Source organism: Glycine soja, chromosome 13 (assembly GCF_004193775.1).
Source record: "Glycine soja cultivar W05 chromosome 13, ASM419377v2, whole genome shotgun sequence".
Classification (NCBI taxonomy): Eukaryota; Viridiplantae; Streptophyta; class Magnoliopsida; order Fabales; family Fabaceae; genus Glycine; species Glycine soja.
The window spans coordinates 18,454,382-18,474,525 of NC_041014.1; the positions used below are offsets into that span (position 1 = coordinate 18,454,382).

The 20,144-nt window shown below is 29.0% G+C and overlaps 1 protein-coding gene across 1 annotated transcript; it reads left to right on the forward strand.

Annotated features, from left to right (window-relative positions):
- The first annotated feature begins 9,374 nt into the window (after positions 1-9,374).
- LOC114381840 (photosystem II 22 kDa protein, chloroplastic-like) lies at positions 9,375-19,922 on the forward strand. Its single transcript, XM_028341063.1, has 6 exons — positions 9,375-9,696; positions 9,801-9,920; positions 11,582-11,795; positions 18,448-18,591; positions 18,696-18,804; positions 19,519-19,922. The coding sequence occupies exons 1-6, from the start codon at positions 9,466-9,468 to the stop codon at positions 19,790-19,792; spliced, it is 1,092 nt and encodes a 363-aa protein (XP_028196864.1). The 5' UTR covers positions 9,375-9,465; the 3' UTR covers positions 19,793-19,922.
- Positions 19,923-20,144: the final 222 nt, after the last annotated feature.

Consider the following 20,144-nt stretch of genomic DNA (forward strand, 5'->3'; position numbering starts at 1 on the left):
TTCCACACATATATACATATGAATTTTTATGTTTGGGATTCACACTCCTCAGGTCTTCAGACAACACAAGTCTCATACAACAACAATATCATTCACAATTTCAATCATCAATAACAATTAAATCGCATCCCATTAGTAAAAAATATAGTTTTCTTGAAAACTAGCATGCAACAGGGACATATATACATCACTATAGTTGGGTTCCCTAACCCCAACTATGGTGGCAAAGCGGTAAACCAAAATAAACTCCCCTCACCTATCGTTTTCTCTTCGCCGACTCCTCTCTACATCATTCGGAGGTCTCTCGCGTTCAAGTATGTTGGTTTAAACTAAATAGGAGAAAGGCATAGAAGTCAAGGTTACCTCAAAGAAACCAGGACACAAACGGTTGGGGGCTTCATTCTCTACAAAATCCTTGAGATGAATTATGAAGATTCTCCTCCAATTAAAACATTCCTCTATGTGTGGTGGTCCGGCAGCAAGCAACGATGGCTTGTGGTGGTCACTGGTGGCCATTGGTGATGGAAGAGGAATTTTTAGAGTTTTTGGACGGAGTTTAGAGAGAGAGAAAGAGAGGTCAAAATCATGTTTTTCAAGTTGAAGAACATATTTATAATTTGCAGATCTCGCTTAGGGAGCTTGGCACACAATTTTTCTATTGGCTAGAATTGCGCTAAGCGCATTAATCTCGCTGAGCGAATTATCTCCTCGGGTTAGAATGACGCTTAGTGAGCTTGTCTCGCTAAGAAAGATGTCCAAAAGTGATAGTTTTCAAATCTCAACGGTTAAAGTGTGCAAACGTAAGTTACAAACCTACAATCCAAATTTGAAGGCAATCCAGCGGTTAATGAGTCTGCGATTGTGGTTTTACCGGAACAGGTTTGGGTAAAACTTAAAATATCGCAATTTCAACATAGGTCGGTCAAACTCCACATAACCTAACATTCACATCAAAGAATTACACATAGCTAATTCACACAACCCCTCAACTTATCCAAATCAATCAAATAACACAATATATACATTAAACATTGATTTTCAATTAGCAAAATTTTAGGGTGTTACATCACACAAATCATGCCTCCATATAGATGATGAATTTGACACATTTTCATCCAATAACCTTCTCCATTTGCCATATTTAGGCCCCGATCATGGTGGCTGTGATTTTTTTGGTTTTAAATTTCAATTTCAAAATGGAAAAGTGCTTAACTAAAATGGTTGCAAGTTGAATTTTTACTTGTTTTTGAAACAGTTTTCACCATATTTTATAAACAATAAAAATAGGTTTAATGTTTATGGTTTCATTTTACTTCTCTCCCTACTCCATGATTTTCTTTGCTCCCCTATCTCTACCTCAATGATCAGCACCTACCTACCTCCCTGCCGCTCTCTGTCTCCCTCTGGTATGGTGGTCATTGTTTGTTGTCACTCTCTCTTTCTTTCTTAGTGTCATTCACAATGGTTTCTCTCCCTCTTGTACTTTGTGTGCACACTCTCTCTGTCTTGTTCGATTCACTCCAATTGTCACTCGTTGGTCAACGTCACCTTTCTCAATCTGTGAGTTCTTTTTCACCCTCTCACTCTCTAATATGTCTCTGCTTCTTTCATTTGATCTCTCTTTCTCACTATGTGTTATGTGTATGATAATGGGGAAGCAAATTGGGGATTTTGTTTTCCTCCCAAATTGGGGGGTTTTCTTCCAGTGTTTTGTTAATTTTGTTTTGTTGTCCATTGTTGGGTTTCCAAGTTGTGTTTGTGGTGCCCTTGTATCAAACAATTAACATGTTATAGATTCTTTCCATTATTTCATTATGATAATGATATTGATATCCACTAGCTAGTTTTTATGTGATTCATCTTTAAAGTTTTTTATCTACGTCTTGCATATTTATCTACATTAAAAAAAATGCTTAAATATGTTTTTGATTCCTAGTAAATATCCAATTTTGCATTTGTTCCCTAATAAATTTTTATTTTGTGATGAGTCTCTAATAAAATAATAATTTGATTCTTGGTCCAAGACACTTACTTTTAGCCCTTAATAAATTAGTAAACTTTGTGTTTGCTCCATGGTAAATATTTATCATTTGTTATTAATACAAATTAAAACAAAATTTACTAATTTATTAGAAAGCAAACACAATATTTTCTAATTTATCATGGACTAAAACAAAATATCAAGGATAAAAAATAAAAATTTTATTTCATTAGGAACTCAATGCAAAACAAAAATTTATTAGCAATTCAACACAAAAATCCGATATTTATTGGGGATAAAAAATATATTTAAGCCTTAAAAAAATTTATGTTTGCTATTGTAGAGAAAGGACATGTGCTCTCATGGAGGTGGTTGGGTTATAGACATAAAAGGGTTTCATTATCCTTTGTCAAGATGGATAAATACACCTGTTGTTTGTATATCCCTCGGCATAAGGGTGTAGGGTCTGATGTGCGAGGTTATGCTGGATAGGAGATATTGTGAACTAATATTGATCAACCATGGAGTCAGCTCTTTAGGGGTGGATGTGTGATGTTGGCTGTAAAAGTTATTTTTAATGGGGAATTTGAACAAATATATGGTGTGCATTTTGCGTGTGTTTACAACATAACCAAATATGTTCTGTAGAAGTTATTTAGATTTGTTCAGTCCTTAATCCTCAACCAGAATAATAACGCTCACAGTAACAACATGTAGGAGAGTGGAGTAGTATATTTCGAAGCTACAGGGGAGGACACAACCAAATATGATGGATTGTGGAGATGACATTTTATTTTAGCATGTTTTATTATTTTTTATTTTCAATTATTTTTGTGTCAATTTTTTTTATATTGCATGATTTTATAATGGAGTGAAAATGTGAGATAACATAGAATAGAAAATTTGACTTATTTTAACATATTTCAATTTGCAACAATTTTGAGTCCAAATTTTTTTAAGGCTCTTCCCCAATGGAAGGGGGGAGTTCGTGTGGGTCCGGCTGAGGGAGCCAACACAAGTGATATGTGCAACGTTGTGATTGAGACCGGGGGAGGCGGCCCAATATAGGAAAAGATTAGGGTGGGTTTGATTTATATTTTTATTTTTTGTTTTTATTTTTTAAAAATTGTTTTTATCTTTAAAAGATTAGAATTAGAAAATTTATGATATATTGACTTCTTGTCTTTTTTGTATTTTTAGATTTGTTTAAAATTACAATTACATTCCTTGTCATCCATTTTCATTTTATTCAAAATGAAGATCTTGTTTTCAACTGAAAACAAAATTTTATTATTTTTATTTTCGGGTTGTTTCTTGTTTTTATTTTCACTGAACATATTTTAAAAGTTTTACTAAACACATTTTCATCACCATTTTCTGTTTTAAATGAAAATGAAAATAAAAAACAGTCAAATCAAACTCCCCTTAGATTGGTCGTTGTAATTTGGGAAACATTGCATTAGGGTTCCAAGGCTGGGTTAAGTGTGGGAATGGTATTTTTGACCATTCATAAAAATTTAACACCTAAGTTAATAGTTTGGCTTAGGGAATGCCACAGTTCGATGTAATTAATTTGCTCTATATATTAATTTAAGGTGGATCTCAAAAGAGAAGCCAGACACGCATTTTGTATTCTGATTCTCCCAAGACACCCTTTTTTTCTAATTTTTTGGTGAACTCCCAATAGGGCCTTAAGAAAACCAAAGTTGGTAGACAACTCATGTGCTGATCATTCATGATTGTTGAGTTATATTGTTTTTCTAATCGGAGTTTTTCAAGGATAAGATTGGCGTCTAAGTTTGTCACGAGTTTAATTTCTTTAACATTGAACACAGATGTAGCATTGTTAATTAAGAATTTGGAGTAGCCTTCAAGGAAATTGCAGTTTTTTATAATTGACGGAAGGTTTTTATTGAACAAATAAAAAACTTGCAGTTTGCCATTTCTTTTGTTATTTTGTTCCCTATTATTTTGCCATTTTTTTTAATTTTGTTCATCATAAAACCTTCCCAGTTGCTATATAATATTTAACTGGGTTTCTAAATTCTAATTCTGAAATTAAATATAATTATAAAAAAATTGCAGATGTTAACATTGTAACTAACTAATGTTAGCGTGTATTAACAAGTTTCGCCTTCAACCTATCAAGTTGGAATATTAACTATACATTTGGATTTCTAAATTCAAATTCTGAAATGAAACAGAGAAATTATAATCCGGAGAAAGTAAGAACTGTGCCAGGCACAGTAGTAAAAAAATAATGAATTTACCAGTGATGTATTAATATTATAAAATAATTTTTTTAAATGGTATAAATCAGGTTGATATAACTTTTAAAAGAATTATCATAAAAACTGATAAATTTATCATGCATAATAAATTGTTATTGAACAACTATCTAAATTCTTTGAAATTATTTGTGCATAACCTATTTTCTAAAACAAAAAAAATAGTAATAAATGATTATTTTAATCCTTTATCTTAATTTTTTGGTTTAATTTGATCTTTCATCTTATTAAAAATTATTTTGATCCTTTATTTTATTTAAATGTTTCAAAATGGTTGTTTATCTTTTAAATGATTCACTTTAATACCTAGGTCTTATTTAAAAGGTCTAGGATGATGACCATTTTGAATCTTTTAAATAAGATATCAAAATAAACTTTTTAAAAGATAAATGATCATTTTAAATAAAGAATAAACCTAGGATTGAAAATAGGGAGAAACAATAATAATATTTTTTTAAAAAAAGTATTTGTATTTGTCACTAACAATCATTCATAATAGAACTTAAATTAAAATAATTTTTAGTTAAAAAATAGAAAATAAAATAATAAAATTATCAACACAAATATTTAAATTAATTACATTTTTTACACATACAATACAAATTAACACATGAAAAAAAAATCATTTATTTTATGAGATAAGAAAAAAATAAAACTATCAAAACATGTTTGCTAATACTAAAATATGATAAAAAAGAAATATGTGTTAATAATGTAAAATAATTTTACATAATTATTTAATCACAAATTATTATCTATAATAAATTTATTTACTTTTATAATATAAATGATAATTTGTAATTTCATTACATTATAAAATTATTTTATATTAACAATGCATAACTATTAAACTCTTATAATATACTTGCATGTGTGAATAATGCAGGTTTTGGTTTTGATGATACTGAGAAGAATTCACTTGATAATGATTGTCATCATAAAAAAGAGGGAGATTGTGAATGTATGAATACATGATTTTGATGATGTCAAAGAATAATCAAACAAGGTTGGTTTCAAGATCACTTCAACAAACATTCAAAGGTTAAGCATTGCTTCAAGATTAAGACAATGTTACTTCAACAAACAAGCATCAAAATATGTGTAATCGATTACCAACAATAGAACTCTTGAAATTCAATTTGAAAAGTCATGACCCTTCAAAATATAATGTAATCAATTTCCAGAAACCTGTAATCGATTACCAGTGAAAAATTTCAAAAAAAGCTTTTTGAAAAGACACATCTCTTCAAACCATTTTGAAAAGGCACGAAAGGCCTATATATATGTGTGTTTGACTTCAAAAAATTAGAGAGAGATATTCTAAGAGAACTTCATTGTCAAATGCTCTCTCAACAACTCTTGGACAAACACTTGCAAATCTATTGAGAGTTCATCCAGGAACATCAAATTGTATTATCCACTCTAAAGGAGAGAAATCTTTCTGTTCATTTCAGAAAGTAAGTTGTAATCAAGAGACTAGTTGTTTCTTGAATTATGAGTTTTCTGAACACAAGGGAAAGGGATTCCTTGGGTGTTTAGATGTTGTAAAAATGTTTTTTTTTACAAAGTTAGTGAAAATCTCAAGTGGGTTACTTGAGGATTGGACGTAGGCACGAGAAGTGGCCAAACCAGTATAAATCAAGTTTGCATTTCTCTCTTCCCTTATCTCAGTTATTTTACTGCAATTTACTTTGTCTTGGGCATTTAAAAGAACAATGTTAAATTGATTGCTTCTTCTTCTTCTTCTGCATTCTAAGTCTATCATTTAAAAGGGGGTTTAAGTTTGTTAGTGGGAAAGTTTTGAAACTTAATTCACTCTCCTTTTAAGTTATTGAGGCCACTTATCCAACAAGTGGTATCAGAGCAGAATTCTTGTCTAAAGTTTAAAAACTTCAAAAATAATTATGGCCTCATCTAACTTTCTATTTCTTGAGGGAAACTCCATTAATAGGCCTCCTATATTTAATAGTGAGGGTTATCACTATTGGAAAACCTGAATACAGATCTTTATTGAAGCCATAGATTTAAATATATGGGAAGCTATTAAAATTGGTCACTTCATTCCTACAATGGTAGTGGGAAATGCAACTATAGAAAAACCTCGAGAAGAATGGGATGATGATGAAAGAAGAAGGGTCCAATACAATTTAAAGGCCCCTTGTTTTCAATGGCGAGGATTTTAATGTTTGTCTATTTTTTATTATTTTCGCTTATGATTGTTAACTTTTAATTGAATTTTGATGCTTGTTTTATGCTTGAGTTTTGATTGTCCTTGATGATTATGATTGACAATTATGATGATTATTGATTGCTTCTTATGATTGTTTGTGATTGAGTTTTGATTGTCTTTGATGATTGTCTTTGAGAGTTATGTTTATTATTGATTACTTTTGATGATTTTTTTTATTATTATATATTTTGATTATATATACTAAATATATATTTTTGTGGGTGTAAAATAGTTAATTTTAATGCCTTTTTGATATCATTTGATTCTCATATATTCCAACAAGTGGTATCTTTTCTTTTTGGGCCAAGAAATGATACTTTGAACGGTATGGCATGCACTACTCTTTTAATTCATTATAAATTGCTGAATGTTTTTCTCCCCTCTGCTCATGATTTGTTTTTTATGTTGACAAAGAGGGAGAGATAGATAAAAGATAAGATAGTAAGAGTTTATGAGATAGCTTTTTTTTTTAATAAAATATATGCAATCTTCAATTGTTTCATATAAGCAATCATTACAAAATCAAGGGGGAGTAAATTATACAGATAGATATTTTTTTGTTGCTCCTAACCTACAAATGGTTGTCATCATCAAAAAGGGGGAGAATGTGAATCATGCATGTTTTGATGATGTCAAAAGTAATTTGCTTGATAATGATTGTCATCATAAAAAAGGAGGAGAATGTGAATCACATAGGTTTTGATGATGTAAAAAAGAATTTGCTTGATAATGATTGTCATCATAAAAAATGGAGAGAATGTGAATGTATGAATACATGATTTTGATGATGCCAAAGAATAATCAAACAAGGTTGCATTCAAGGTTACTTCAAGAAACACTCAAAGGTTAAGAATTGCTTCAAGATTAATACAAGGTTGTTTCAACGAACAAGAATTGCTTCAAGATTAATACAAGGTTGTTTCAACAAACAAGCATTGCTTCAAGATTAATTCAAGATCAAGTTTTGCCTCAAAACAAAGCGTTTCCAAGACATCCAAGGCTCTAGTAATCGATTACCAGGCAGTGTAATCGATTACCTACCAGAAGACAATTTTGAAAAACAACTTTTAAAAAGGGTTTTGAATTTGAATTTTGAACCTATAATCGATTACCAGATGTTTGTAATCGATTATTAGCAACGAAATTCTTGAAATTCAATTTGAAAAGTCATGACCCTTCAAAATATAATTGTGTAATCGATTACCAGATACCTGTAATCGATTACCAATGTAGAATTTCAGAAAAAACTTTTTGAAAAGACACATCTCTTCAAACCATTTTAAAAAGGCACGAAGGGCTTATATATATGTGTGTCTGACTTCGAAAACTAAGAGAGAGATATTCTAAGAGAACTTCATTGCCAAATGCTCTCTCAACAACTCTTGGACAAACACTTACAAATCTATTGAGAATTCATCAAGAAACTTCAAATTGTATTATCATCTCTAAAAGAGAGAAATTCCTCTAAGTTCTTCAACTTGTATCATTCTTCTCTAAAAGAGATAGAAACATTCTTCTATACTTCAAAGCAAACTATTGTTAATCAAGAGACAGTGAGTCTCTTGATTTGTAAAGTTTCCTGAACACAAGGGAAGGGTATCCCTGGGTGGTTCAGAAGTTGTAAAGGGATTTACAAAGTTAGTTGAAATTTCATGTGGGTTACTTGAGGATTGGACGTAGGCACAGAGTGTGGTCGAACCAATATAAAACTGAGTTTGCATTTCTCTATTCTCTTATCTTAGTTATTTTACTACAGTTTACTTTGTCTTGCCCATTTAAAAGAACGTTGTTAAATTGATTGCTTCTTCTTCTTGCGCATTTAAAAGAACATTGTTAAATTGATTATTTTTTTTTTCTTCTTCTTCTATATTTTGAGTCTATCATTTAAAAGGGAGTTAAAGTTTGTTAGAGAAAAAATTTTGAAACTTAATTTACCCCCCTTTTAAGTTATTGAGACCACTTGTCCAACAGTATGAATGCATATTGGTTACCTAATTGAATATGAAAAAATTATCTAGATATGTTCTACATTTCTACTAACAAAAGGATTTACAATTTTAAAAAAAAAAATAAAATTGAATGAATTTTCTAAATTTATCCTATATTTTTAAGGATATTAATTTATAAATTATGGACTGAAGTAAAAAACAAAAGGCCCAAGGATCATGCTACATGTATAATGTTTTAAATAAAACCTTTAAAGTAGAGTGAATCTTATCTAATAATTAAAGATTAACAAAAAAATCTATAATAAAAAATATTGATATTAATTATGAAACTTAAAAAAAATGAGGGTGAGCGATTGCCCCTTGACCAACACATAGGTTTGTCCTTATTTTAAACCCTTTTAAATAAGATAAAGAATCAATTGTTTATCCTAAAAATAACCATTTGCATTGTACTCGGTGGAGGTGTCAAATTAAAATTTGTCACCTTTGGATATCCTTGTCCAAATCACCCGAAGAAGTTGGAGGCACCTTATCAGTTTGAATCGTGAACGGAATGAGACCTAAGTACCTAAAGAGATGTTCCTTGTTCCAAACAACTTGACACTCAGCTATTCAAGATATATAAGGATTAATATTAATTACATTTGTATCTCTTAAGCTTTTTTTCATATTACATTTTTTTTATTCGTACACTGATTGTCCTACAACAACAACCACTGTAATAACCTCTAATATCATTTTAAAATTAATTTGAGTCTAAGCTTAATTTAATTTAAAAAGATATTTTAGCCATATAACATTAATAAATGTAAAATTTCCAACACTACACCCGCTTCAAGATGAAGGAATAGATATCTACAAGTTTAAAAACAATCGTTAGGATAAACCTCTTTACTATCTTAAAATTTGAGTTAAAAATTAACCTAAAGAACACTTATGAAATGAAAGTTGTCCATATATATATATATATATCAAGAACATAGTGAATCATCTAGCTAGCTAAATTTTCACGAAGCCATGGCTCAAACAGTGTTGTTCTTGTCTTCTAGCACTGTCCCTGGCTCTGCTAACTATTCCATAGATCTGAAGAAAGACTCTTTGATCCATCTTCAGAATCAAGGATTAAGGCCCAAAATTTCTCATCTCTTCTTCATTCCACTACCTTCAGCTTCTTATTCATTTTCTTCTTCTTCATCTCGCACATTTATTACAGCTTTGGCCTTCTTCAAAACAAAGACTCCCAGCAAGGTACTTAATTATATTCAATAATTTTTATTAGAATAAAAATAGCTAATTTTTGTCTATTAAATTTGTTTTAACACACTGAATTTGGTGCCACGCGATCTATGCAGGTTGTGAAGTCCAAGCCAAAGCCTAAGGTTGAAGATGCCATTTTTGGCTCTTCTGGTGGGTTTGGTTTTACTAAGGTGAACGAACTCTTTGTTGGTCGTGTTGCCATGCTCGGTTTTTCTGTGAGTCAAACTTTACTTCGTAATTTCTTTCGGCTCCACTGCCCCGTGATTTTTATTTTCTAACAGACACAGATCGATTATTTTCATCCCCCACCAATAATTTTGTTATAATAGTTGTGTATAGCCTCCTCCAAAATAATGGTTATTTGAAGATTGTTATATGCTTATGCTCGGTAATGGAGGAATAGAAGAAATCTTTTAGCATTATATTGTTCTATTTTTTTTTTATCATTTTATATTGTGGCTGACATAGGTAATTGAAAAGAATAATTCTTAAACCTCCTATTACTTATTATGATACGTTTTAAATATATTTTCTAATTGCAAGGTAATAAATATTTTTACTTTTCATTCAATACTTAACCTAAAACGTAGTTGGAGGAAACAGAACAAGAGGATTTAACATTACTCAATTGAAAATAAGTTGTCAACAAAATTATTATTGATGATGTTTCTATTTATCGTGTTATAAACAAAAATATCAATTAATTTTGAATATTTTAAATTTATGTCTCAAATGTAAACCAGATTACCGATGTGTAAATAATCGTTATACAACTATCATTTTTAATTATTCAGTTTTCCAAATTTGACATATTTTGTTTTTTTATAAAACATAAAACACCTTAAACTAAAAATTATATGAGAATATTTTTTTAATAAGATATTTTGGTTTCTGTTTTCTCTCTAAGTTTCAAAAATTGCTCGTCATATTTAATTAAATTCTTAATTATGTTTTTTTTAATTGAGTCATTAGGATTTCTAAAATTGCTACATATGTTATATGTCATATGCGACAGTTTTAAGCTTTCAAAAAGTAACCTCAAGGATCTACTTTTTAATTTAGGGACCAAAATAATAAAGAAAAATATAGTTTAAGGACCTTTTAAAAATTGGCAGTTAGTCATTATTAGTTTTATTTAATTATCACATAATAATTTTTTGCCACCTATTTTTTTTTCTAATTTCGTCTCTGCTAGTCAGAAAATTTTTTTAATTCCTTATTCTCAAAATGACTTATAATTCGTTCTACAGTCACTCGTACTGGCCGACCAAACAAAACATCTGCAGCTGCAGTCACCAATGAAAACACTTTTCAAGCCAACGAATACCGGAAATTGATGCTTTGGTATAAGCCAACAAAAAGCTATACATTTAAGGAGCTTTTTTTAAAAATTCTTTTTTATCTTATTTTTATACAATTTTTTATTTATTTTTTCTTTAGTATAAATGAGTTCACTTTTTTAAGAACTTAAATTAAAATGCGTTTGACTTTAAATTCTTATAAGGACAAGAAAACTATAAAAATAATTTAGAACAAAGACTACCTAAATATAAAAATGTCATTAAATGCATGTTTGATTTTTACTTTGAAAAGTTCTTTTGAGGAAAAGTAATTTTAGTAAAGGGTTACAAAATTTATTTTTATTTATATTTATTGGATTTACATTAGATTATAAATACAACATAATTCTAACTTCAATTCAAACATGTAATAAATGAAATGAAATGAAATGTGTTCTATTATATTTCATTTTAAACAATCGAAACAATCCCATTCTTTTTTCATAATCCAGACATTATAATGAATGCCCATATATGAAGCACTTCTAGGGGATGCAAAAGGGACATAATTTATGTCATAGTTGCCACATTTGTAGGCACCATCGTTGGGTGAAGCAATTACTGGCAAAGGAATCATAGCACAACTTAATCTGGAAACTGGAATGCCCATATATGAAGCACTTCTACTTTTCACACTACTAGGAGCCATTGGAGCACTTGTTTACCGTGGCAAATTTCTTTATGACCTTCCCACTGAACTCAATAAGGCAGTCATTCCTCCAGGCAAAGGACTCAGTGAAGGCCAAGGAGGTAATTAGCTCTCACAAATATTTCCCACATTTCTAACTTCCATGAACATTATAGGAGAAAGATGATAAGAAGATATAATGAATTGAACTCATCATATAAGTTAAAAATAACTTTTGTATTTAATTTTTTATATTTTTTTTTTCAATTTTTAACTTTTCCAAAAATTAAAGTGTGTAAACTGATTTTAACTTATAGATAGGTTTAATATGTTTTACTTTTTTTTTTATTTTCTTCTCTTATAAATGTCAACGGCGAAAATTTATTTAAATACTATCTTAGCTGTCTTTCACTCCATATAATTCCATTCTTTTGGTTTTCTATCCCAACAAAATGAATTCCACAACAATAGGAAAAAAAGCTATTAGACTTGTCACCATTAATATAATGCATGCCTACCATAAAAAAATTAATTTAGTTAGTTGATTAAAGTACATCAACTACTATAAACTCTGGAATATGTGTCGTCAATTTCTATAAATAAATTAAAATATATGACTGTCAGTTATTAATATAGATATTATAGATTTATCATATCTGGGTGATGCACTAATGTTATACATTGATTTCTTATGGTATATTGTAAATTAATGTATATTATCGTTGCATCGTATTATTAGTATAAACCTACGACAAATATGTTAAAGAAGTAATATTTTTTTTATTAAGATGCGTAAAAATAAGCGGCTCTTGTGAATACACTTTCATATGATGTTTAATAAAAAAAATACTCCTTTTTATTTTTAACCAATGTCATTGGTTAGACAAACCCCAAATATAATAGATTAATTTTCATTAGGACAAAATCTATATCTGTGACATCAAATTAAAAACCATTATTTTTTTCCTAACAGTGTATATAGATTTCTTTTATTAGTGTATTTAGTGTCGGCTAAGTGAGTTTAATTCATTAGTCCAATACAATATATGAATTGCTGTAAATCTCATCATATTTGTTTGAATGTCATTGCGTTCGATATAGAATTAAACCTTAAAAGAGAATTCCACTCTATATATAAGATTATCATCACAAAACTGCAAAAACCACTTCCAACCAGCACATCACAAGCAACAATTACCAGTATTGTTAGAAGCAAAGTAAGGGATATGCTAACCACATTTCTGATACAGAATTTCAACGCTTATCCAAATCAGAACCGCACAAAAACCACATAATTATTTTTCCGAGAAAAAAAAAGAAAGAAAAAGATCTTTCAAATTAGGAGAAATAATGTTATAAGTAGTGAGAGAGATAGAGGAGAATAAAACTCAAATTGAAAGACATTTGTTGGAGTTATGATGCAATTGATAAATTTATTGATAAGGGAAGTGTGTATTTAATTCGATTTTAACATTAATTATGTATATAAAATTATCATTCAATAAATACGCGACGCATCATAGTTAAGGCAATTAATTATCAATATATAATTTCAAAGACTGAAATAATTATATTAAAAAATTAAGAGATTAATAGGGGAACTAAAATTGAATTTTAGGACAAATAAGATGATTAAATTTATAATTTTATCAAAATAAAAATCAAATGGGAGTGTATTAATAAAAAGGAAAAGTGAAAATAACAATTATCTTCTCTCTTTAATTGACGAAATTATTACTGGAAAAAGAGCTCTAGCTCAGCTCAACATTGAGATTTGGGATTGGTGTGTCCATTAATGAAATCGAACCACTAGTGTTGTTCAGCATTGTGTTCTTCGTTGCTTTGAATTCTGAAACTGTTAAATTTGTTACAGACAAGGATGAGGAAGAGGACACCTGACATACATTAACATCTTTGTTTTTTTTTTTTAAATTTCCATAATATATTTCTTGCGCACCGCGTAAATGTCTAGAATTTCGTAACTTTCGTTCTACTCTCTTCTATTTTGTACAAAATCATCGCTCCCAAAGACGGTCTTAGGTAAAAAAAAAATCATGTTATATGAGGCCTAATAATGTCTATGATGTTATTGTTAGTGCATTCACTTAAAAAATGACAAAGAAAAAAAGTCTAACCATCACCTATCAAATCAAATCTTCTTTTAGGAAAAAAAAAAACTCATCATTTGATTAAGAATGTGTTTGCATCACGTAATTTAAAATTTAAAATTTTAAAGAATTTTAAAAATTTAAAAATTTAAAATTTTATATTTTATAATTTAAATTTTTTTAAAATTCTGTGTTTGAAGAAAAAAAAAAATTTATTTTTAAAATTTTGTTTTTGCATAGAGAAATTGAATTTTTTCATTTTCAAAAATTTTTATGTTGATAAAATAGTCCAATGCATTCTTTTTTAAAATTTTATATTTTAATAAAATATTTTTTTTAATAAAATAATGATTTTTTTATTAATAAATTTTATGTATTATTTGTGTATTTCAATAAATATGTACTATTTTAATCTATTTGAATTTAAAATATATTAATTCAACTATTTAAATTATTATTCCATTTATGATCTACTACTCTATAAGCTTATAAGACAAAACTATTTAGTAGATAAAATGACATATTAAATGTGATCTTAGAACTACCACAACATAAAAAAAATATACAAATTAAAATTCACAAGGCTTTTTTGACAATAAAATCTGAGGTATTAATGCACCGTTTCACCTTGGAATGTTATTTAGAAGCCTACAGATAAAACTTGTTTTCTATAGAAGTCATTGGCCAATAATGCAATTACAAAAAAAAAAATACTTGGACTGAAGCAAAATCTAATCACAAAATAAGTCCAATTTCCAAAATAATTCAAATTTTTTAATTGCCTTTACTTTAGCACAAGAATTCCTTCACATCTTTTTTGTAGAAGAAAACATAATGTTAAGTGTTACTGAAGAAATCATATTTGTTAAAACATAATTTGTTATATAAAATGAAAGATATAAATGTAAAACATAATTATATAACATCAATATACTTGTCATGATATCAAATGTACCTGTAATTTGGCATCAAGACATAAAAGACGAGACGTAATCTTCCTTCTCATCCAATCTTCCTTCTCATCCAATCCAATGGAAGAGCTTTTATAATCGAAAACTTAATGGAATTTTCTGTCAACCAATCGATTACTCTATGTCGAAGTGCACCATTAAAATTAGGTATCATTCACCACTTCATGTACCATTTCTTGAGCTTCTTTTATCTCCATCTTCTTTTTGTTCTCCGTCTTCTTCTTAGTCACTTCAACAAATTCTTTCATTGATTCAACTACTTTTTTATTGAGGAAATCATCCCTTGTTTCTCTCCATTTTTACTTGGGCGAATGTTTTTCCTTATGGCAGAACATGATCCCTCTAAGTCAATACTCACACTGTGAACTACTTCCTCTTCATTTTCTCCTTTGCTCATGATATCATTTACATCCAATGCATTTTCTACTCCAAGTCCAATAGTTCTATCCTTTGCACATAGGTCTACAATATCATCCCAATTAGGAATGACTTTGAATCAAAATCGTTTGGCCTCTTCATGTGACTTGAAAAAAATAGAAACATGTTAATAACAACACAAATAATAACTACAATTGAATAATAAATAAAATTAAAAAGATGATTGACTACCTTAACATATTCATTCCATGCAATTTCATTTTCAACGATAATCATGTACTTTGTGCTATCCCAGTCAAAGTGGGAATGCCACTCACAATTACATACCATGTTCTCCAAAACTTAAAACGGTACTAATTACTACTACTACTAGTGAGTGTCCGAGCAATTGGCATAACATAACAATATCGAACAGGGCATGGTATAGTAAGTAAGAAGAGTAAAAATAGAACTTCAACTCTTGCTAAAAAGTTTCACATTAAAAAATAAGTTACTAAAAGTTTCACATTGAAAAATAAGTTACAAATATGCATGTAAATGGGGATGGATGGAAGACTGACAAAATAGACTCGACATCACAATCATTAACCCTTGTGCAAATTTATCTAAAGTTAGGACAATATGAAAATCACTATTGATATAGAAATGGCAAGAAATGAGAATAAGTGGTGGAAGATTTATGTGACTGCACCACATAAAATATTGGCTATTATTATTCATCACTTCATTGGGGTCCTATCACCTTTTAATGATGGTCAGTTGTTCAGCTTTCATCATAAACAACTTGTTTTGGTTAACAAAAAATTAATTGATAATTCCATAGTCTTGACATATATAGTAAATGAAACTGATAGATACCCATTACTTAGTTATGTTGGTAATTAGTTGGTTAAACAAATAAGGCATGCAGCCTATAAATAAATAAAAAATGAGACAAAGAGAGAGGACATCTTGTGAATTGTGAGAGGTAATTAACAACATTAATATGTGCATACCTTTGCAGTACGATGTCTGTTTTTCTTTCCGTAATTGATACAAGTTCTAAGAGAAACAAATAACTTGTCATGGCCCCTATTAAGTGTCCTCCAAGTCATCTTTTACTCTTAATTAGCTTATCAAAGGTTGATGTGGAATATGGTATATTAATCAATCTAAAAGTTTGAATGATAGCCCACTTGCTGATGTTTTTGTCTTGGATGAAAGAGGATAATCTTTCCACTTAAGCTAGTTTTTTTGGCATTGAGTAATATTTTGTCTCCTATCAATTATAATATTGCTCGATGTCTATGACATTTTTTCACGAATTGGTTCAAATCATACTTGGGTGTGTGAGAAATCTAGTAAAACTTGGAAAAGTAGCTTGTGCGTGCACTGCAAACTATAAAAACTGAGGCTTAAGGTGAATGCACCAGAGCCTTAAAGTGACTCAACTGACTCAAATGAGTATCATACAATAGGTTTCAATACCAAATTATGAACACATACTTAATCTAAGATGAAAATCAAATCGACCAACCGATTTAATAACATTGGTCACAACATATTTAAATCTATTTTTACATGTTGAAAGATATGGCTATCAAGAATATACTAGTATTGTAGAATACGATGCACATCCAACATATTTTTAATTGTAATGTGTACAAACATACTTTATATAATAAAGATCGTTGCTTCAACAAAATCAACAAAGGTACAAATTGCTTGCTGCAAATTTCCACTTATGCACCTACTAGTGGAGATCCCTTTCACTGCTAAATAATAATAAATCTAATGGAAACTGAAAATTTAAATAGCTATTTTTCTTTTTATCTTTGTAAAACAAGGATTGAATTTGAAACTCTATAAATTAAGAGTGGGAAGAGAAACTTATGAAATAAACTCTGAATCAAGGAATAATTTCTACTTGTTTTTCAATTGCAAGATTGGTATCTGACTCTCAAAACAGAATACAATAAGCTTTTCTTTGAATCCAAAATAGAACACAAACACAACACAACCATAGAAGTAAGCACAAACTAACATTTATGTAATACTTGGAATGTTATATAAAAACATTATTAATGTGTAAAGCACTTCAGGATGAACAATACATACTTGAGGAAAATATATGAACCCTAAGATTGAAATTCAACGGAGTAAAATGTGATTAATGAGAGTAAAACAAAAAAAAATTATGAAATAGTCATCATAGAAGAACAACATCAAAATATGAATCCCTAGAACCAAATCTCAATAAAAAAAACCCTAGCAAATGATAGAGCAAGACGAAGCAGGGAGAGAGAAGTTTGAGAGCCAGAGATCAGGTTTGCGTGAATGAGTATTGAGGAAAATATATAAACCCTAGTTTGGAATTCAGTTGAGTAAAATGTAATTTAGATTAAGATGAGAATAAAATAAAACAATTATAATAGAAGAACAACATCAAAACCATGAAACCTTTTAACCAAATCTCAATAAATTTAAATCCTAAAATTTTAAATTATTTTTAGTAAAATATCCAAAAAGTTACTTTTGATAAAAAAGAATTTAATTCTCCGTAAAAAATACATTACCTAATTAAATTATCCTATCCGAACAAACTAAAGATAAATTAAAGCATAAAAGAAAAAAAATATGATTGTAAACAAGAGAGCATCATGAAATTTTGATGCTCGTGTAATTTTATGAGTAATAAGATTAACTTGTTTCTTAATAAAATTCATATTAGAATTTGGAAAAGCAAATAATTTTATCCTATATTGGATTAATATTGCTTAAAAATCATTGAAATTCTTTTTTTTTCGAGATAATGTTATAAATCAATCTTATAATTCCTAAAAAATATATATGTATTTTGTGACTAAATAATATGAGACATCATTTAGCGTCTCTGAAGGAAGTGAAATAGCACCAGGAGGAAGAATTATATTAACTTCATCCTTTAACTTATTTTATTAAATGAAAAGTTTATTTTTTAAAAGTAAATACCACAAATTTTAAATCCATAGGTTACACTATGATGTAAGATTTTACGTTCATTTTTCTTTTTATATGCAATTTCTTTTTAGATTATTAATAACCGTGTACTATAAGTTAAATTAATTTTTTTGCCAATTGCTAAATACACTTCCCTTATTGTTAAACATACACCATTTCATATTTTTTGTATTTTTCTCTAAAATATCGTTAACGTATGTTTGCCCATGAATGGGTATTCTGGAAAATAATTTCTAAAATGCATTAATTGTGATTTAAATTTCTATTAGCAGATTCTTGGAATTGATTATAGGTTTTTTTTATTTTGTTTACATTACTTTGTATTCTGATTCTCCCAGGACCCCTTAACAAAACCAAAATTGAGAGACTACTGATGTGTTGGTGGGCCTTCACAGGCCTCACGCACATTATAATTGAGGGTTATTTTGTTTTCTCACCAGAGCTTTTCAAGGATAAGACTGGCTTCTTCCTGGCTGAAGTTTGTGAGTTTAATTTCTTTGGCATTGAACATATATTAGCATTGTTAGAATTTGTAGTTTTTTGCAGTTTTTTAGTTGATGGAAGGTTTCTAATGAACCAATAACAGGGAAGGAATATAGTAAAGCGGATTCAAGGTATGCAGGAAGGGATGCAGGGGTAGTTACTATTGAAGGACTAACAGCTGTTTTGGAGGGGCCAGCTAGTCTTTTAGCTGTGTAAGTTGAAAATAAAGAACCAAAGATATGACAAAGATAAACTAATTGCATAACATATGAAGTATGGAAGTCGACATAACATATGAAGTATGGAAGTCGACATGGACACTGGACACGAATGAAAATAGACGCTTAATGTTTTTATAAGAAAAAATGTAAGATATAAAAACATGGTATAAACACAAAGAGAGAAATTCTAATTAATGAAATAAAACATCATAAAATATTTAAAGCTTCTAAAAAACAAAATATCTAAAAATTTATGATATATTTATCTTTGTAAACAATCATTTTATGTTTTTTCTATGACAACAAATCTCAATAAAAAAAGAGAGACATTATTTTTTAAAATTTTTATTTTAAGTTGACTTACCTAAATGTTAAAAATGAATAATTCTTTAAAAATGTTAGTGTGGTGGAGGTATTTGTTCAAGTGTCTGAATTGTATAAAAGTAAGGGCTTACGTATCCAAACTAAAAATAAAAAAATCTATTGAATCCCTAATTAGAAGTGTAGGATAAGTATTGGTGTTGGACATATATTTCCGACACAGTGACACATCGAATTAGAGAGTTTTTGTGCTTCGTAGGCCAAGGCCATGACAATACTAATGAATTTTCTTTATACAAATTTAACTCTTGATTGCATGTTTTATCTTGTTTTGTTTTTCATTTTCTTTCACCTAACTGTTTGTATTGCCAAAATGGATGACAGATATACAATAGCTACTGGAAAGTCATATAACTACATACTTCAATTTGCAATTTCTTTGGGCCAACTATACGGAGTTGCTGTTTATTATATAACAGCAATCTTGGAAGGTGATAATTTTTCTGCAAGCTCATTTTACTATTATGCATACTATATTGGAGCAAATGCATTGTGGACTAGCATACCCTCGATCATTGCAATACGCAGCTGGAGGAAGATCTGTGCAGCATTCCAGGTTCAACAAGGTGGCCAAATAAAAAAGCCTAAAGTTCGTTGATCATTTTTTTGTCCTCGTAATCATTTAAATATTGTCATTTTGTATTTTTATGCAAAAATCATTAATAATACCATTCATAATCAAGATTTTTTTAAAAAAAATCAAAGTAAATTATTAATTTACCTGTTGATCGCAAGTGAAATTTTTAAAATTTTCATTTTTGATAATTTTTTTTAGTAAATGCAAGAATAACATGAATAGTTAGTATTGTATTATAAGATGTACATGTATTAAGAAAACAATTAAGTGGCTTCAAAGAACTCAATATTATTAAGCTTGGTTTTGATTTAATTGTTAAAATTTCTGTAATGACTTTTAATTCTTTAAAGAAAATTTTACAATTAAAATCATA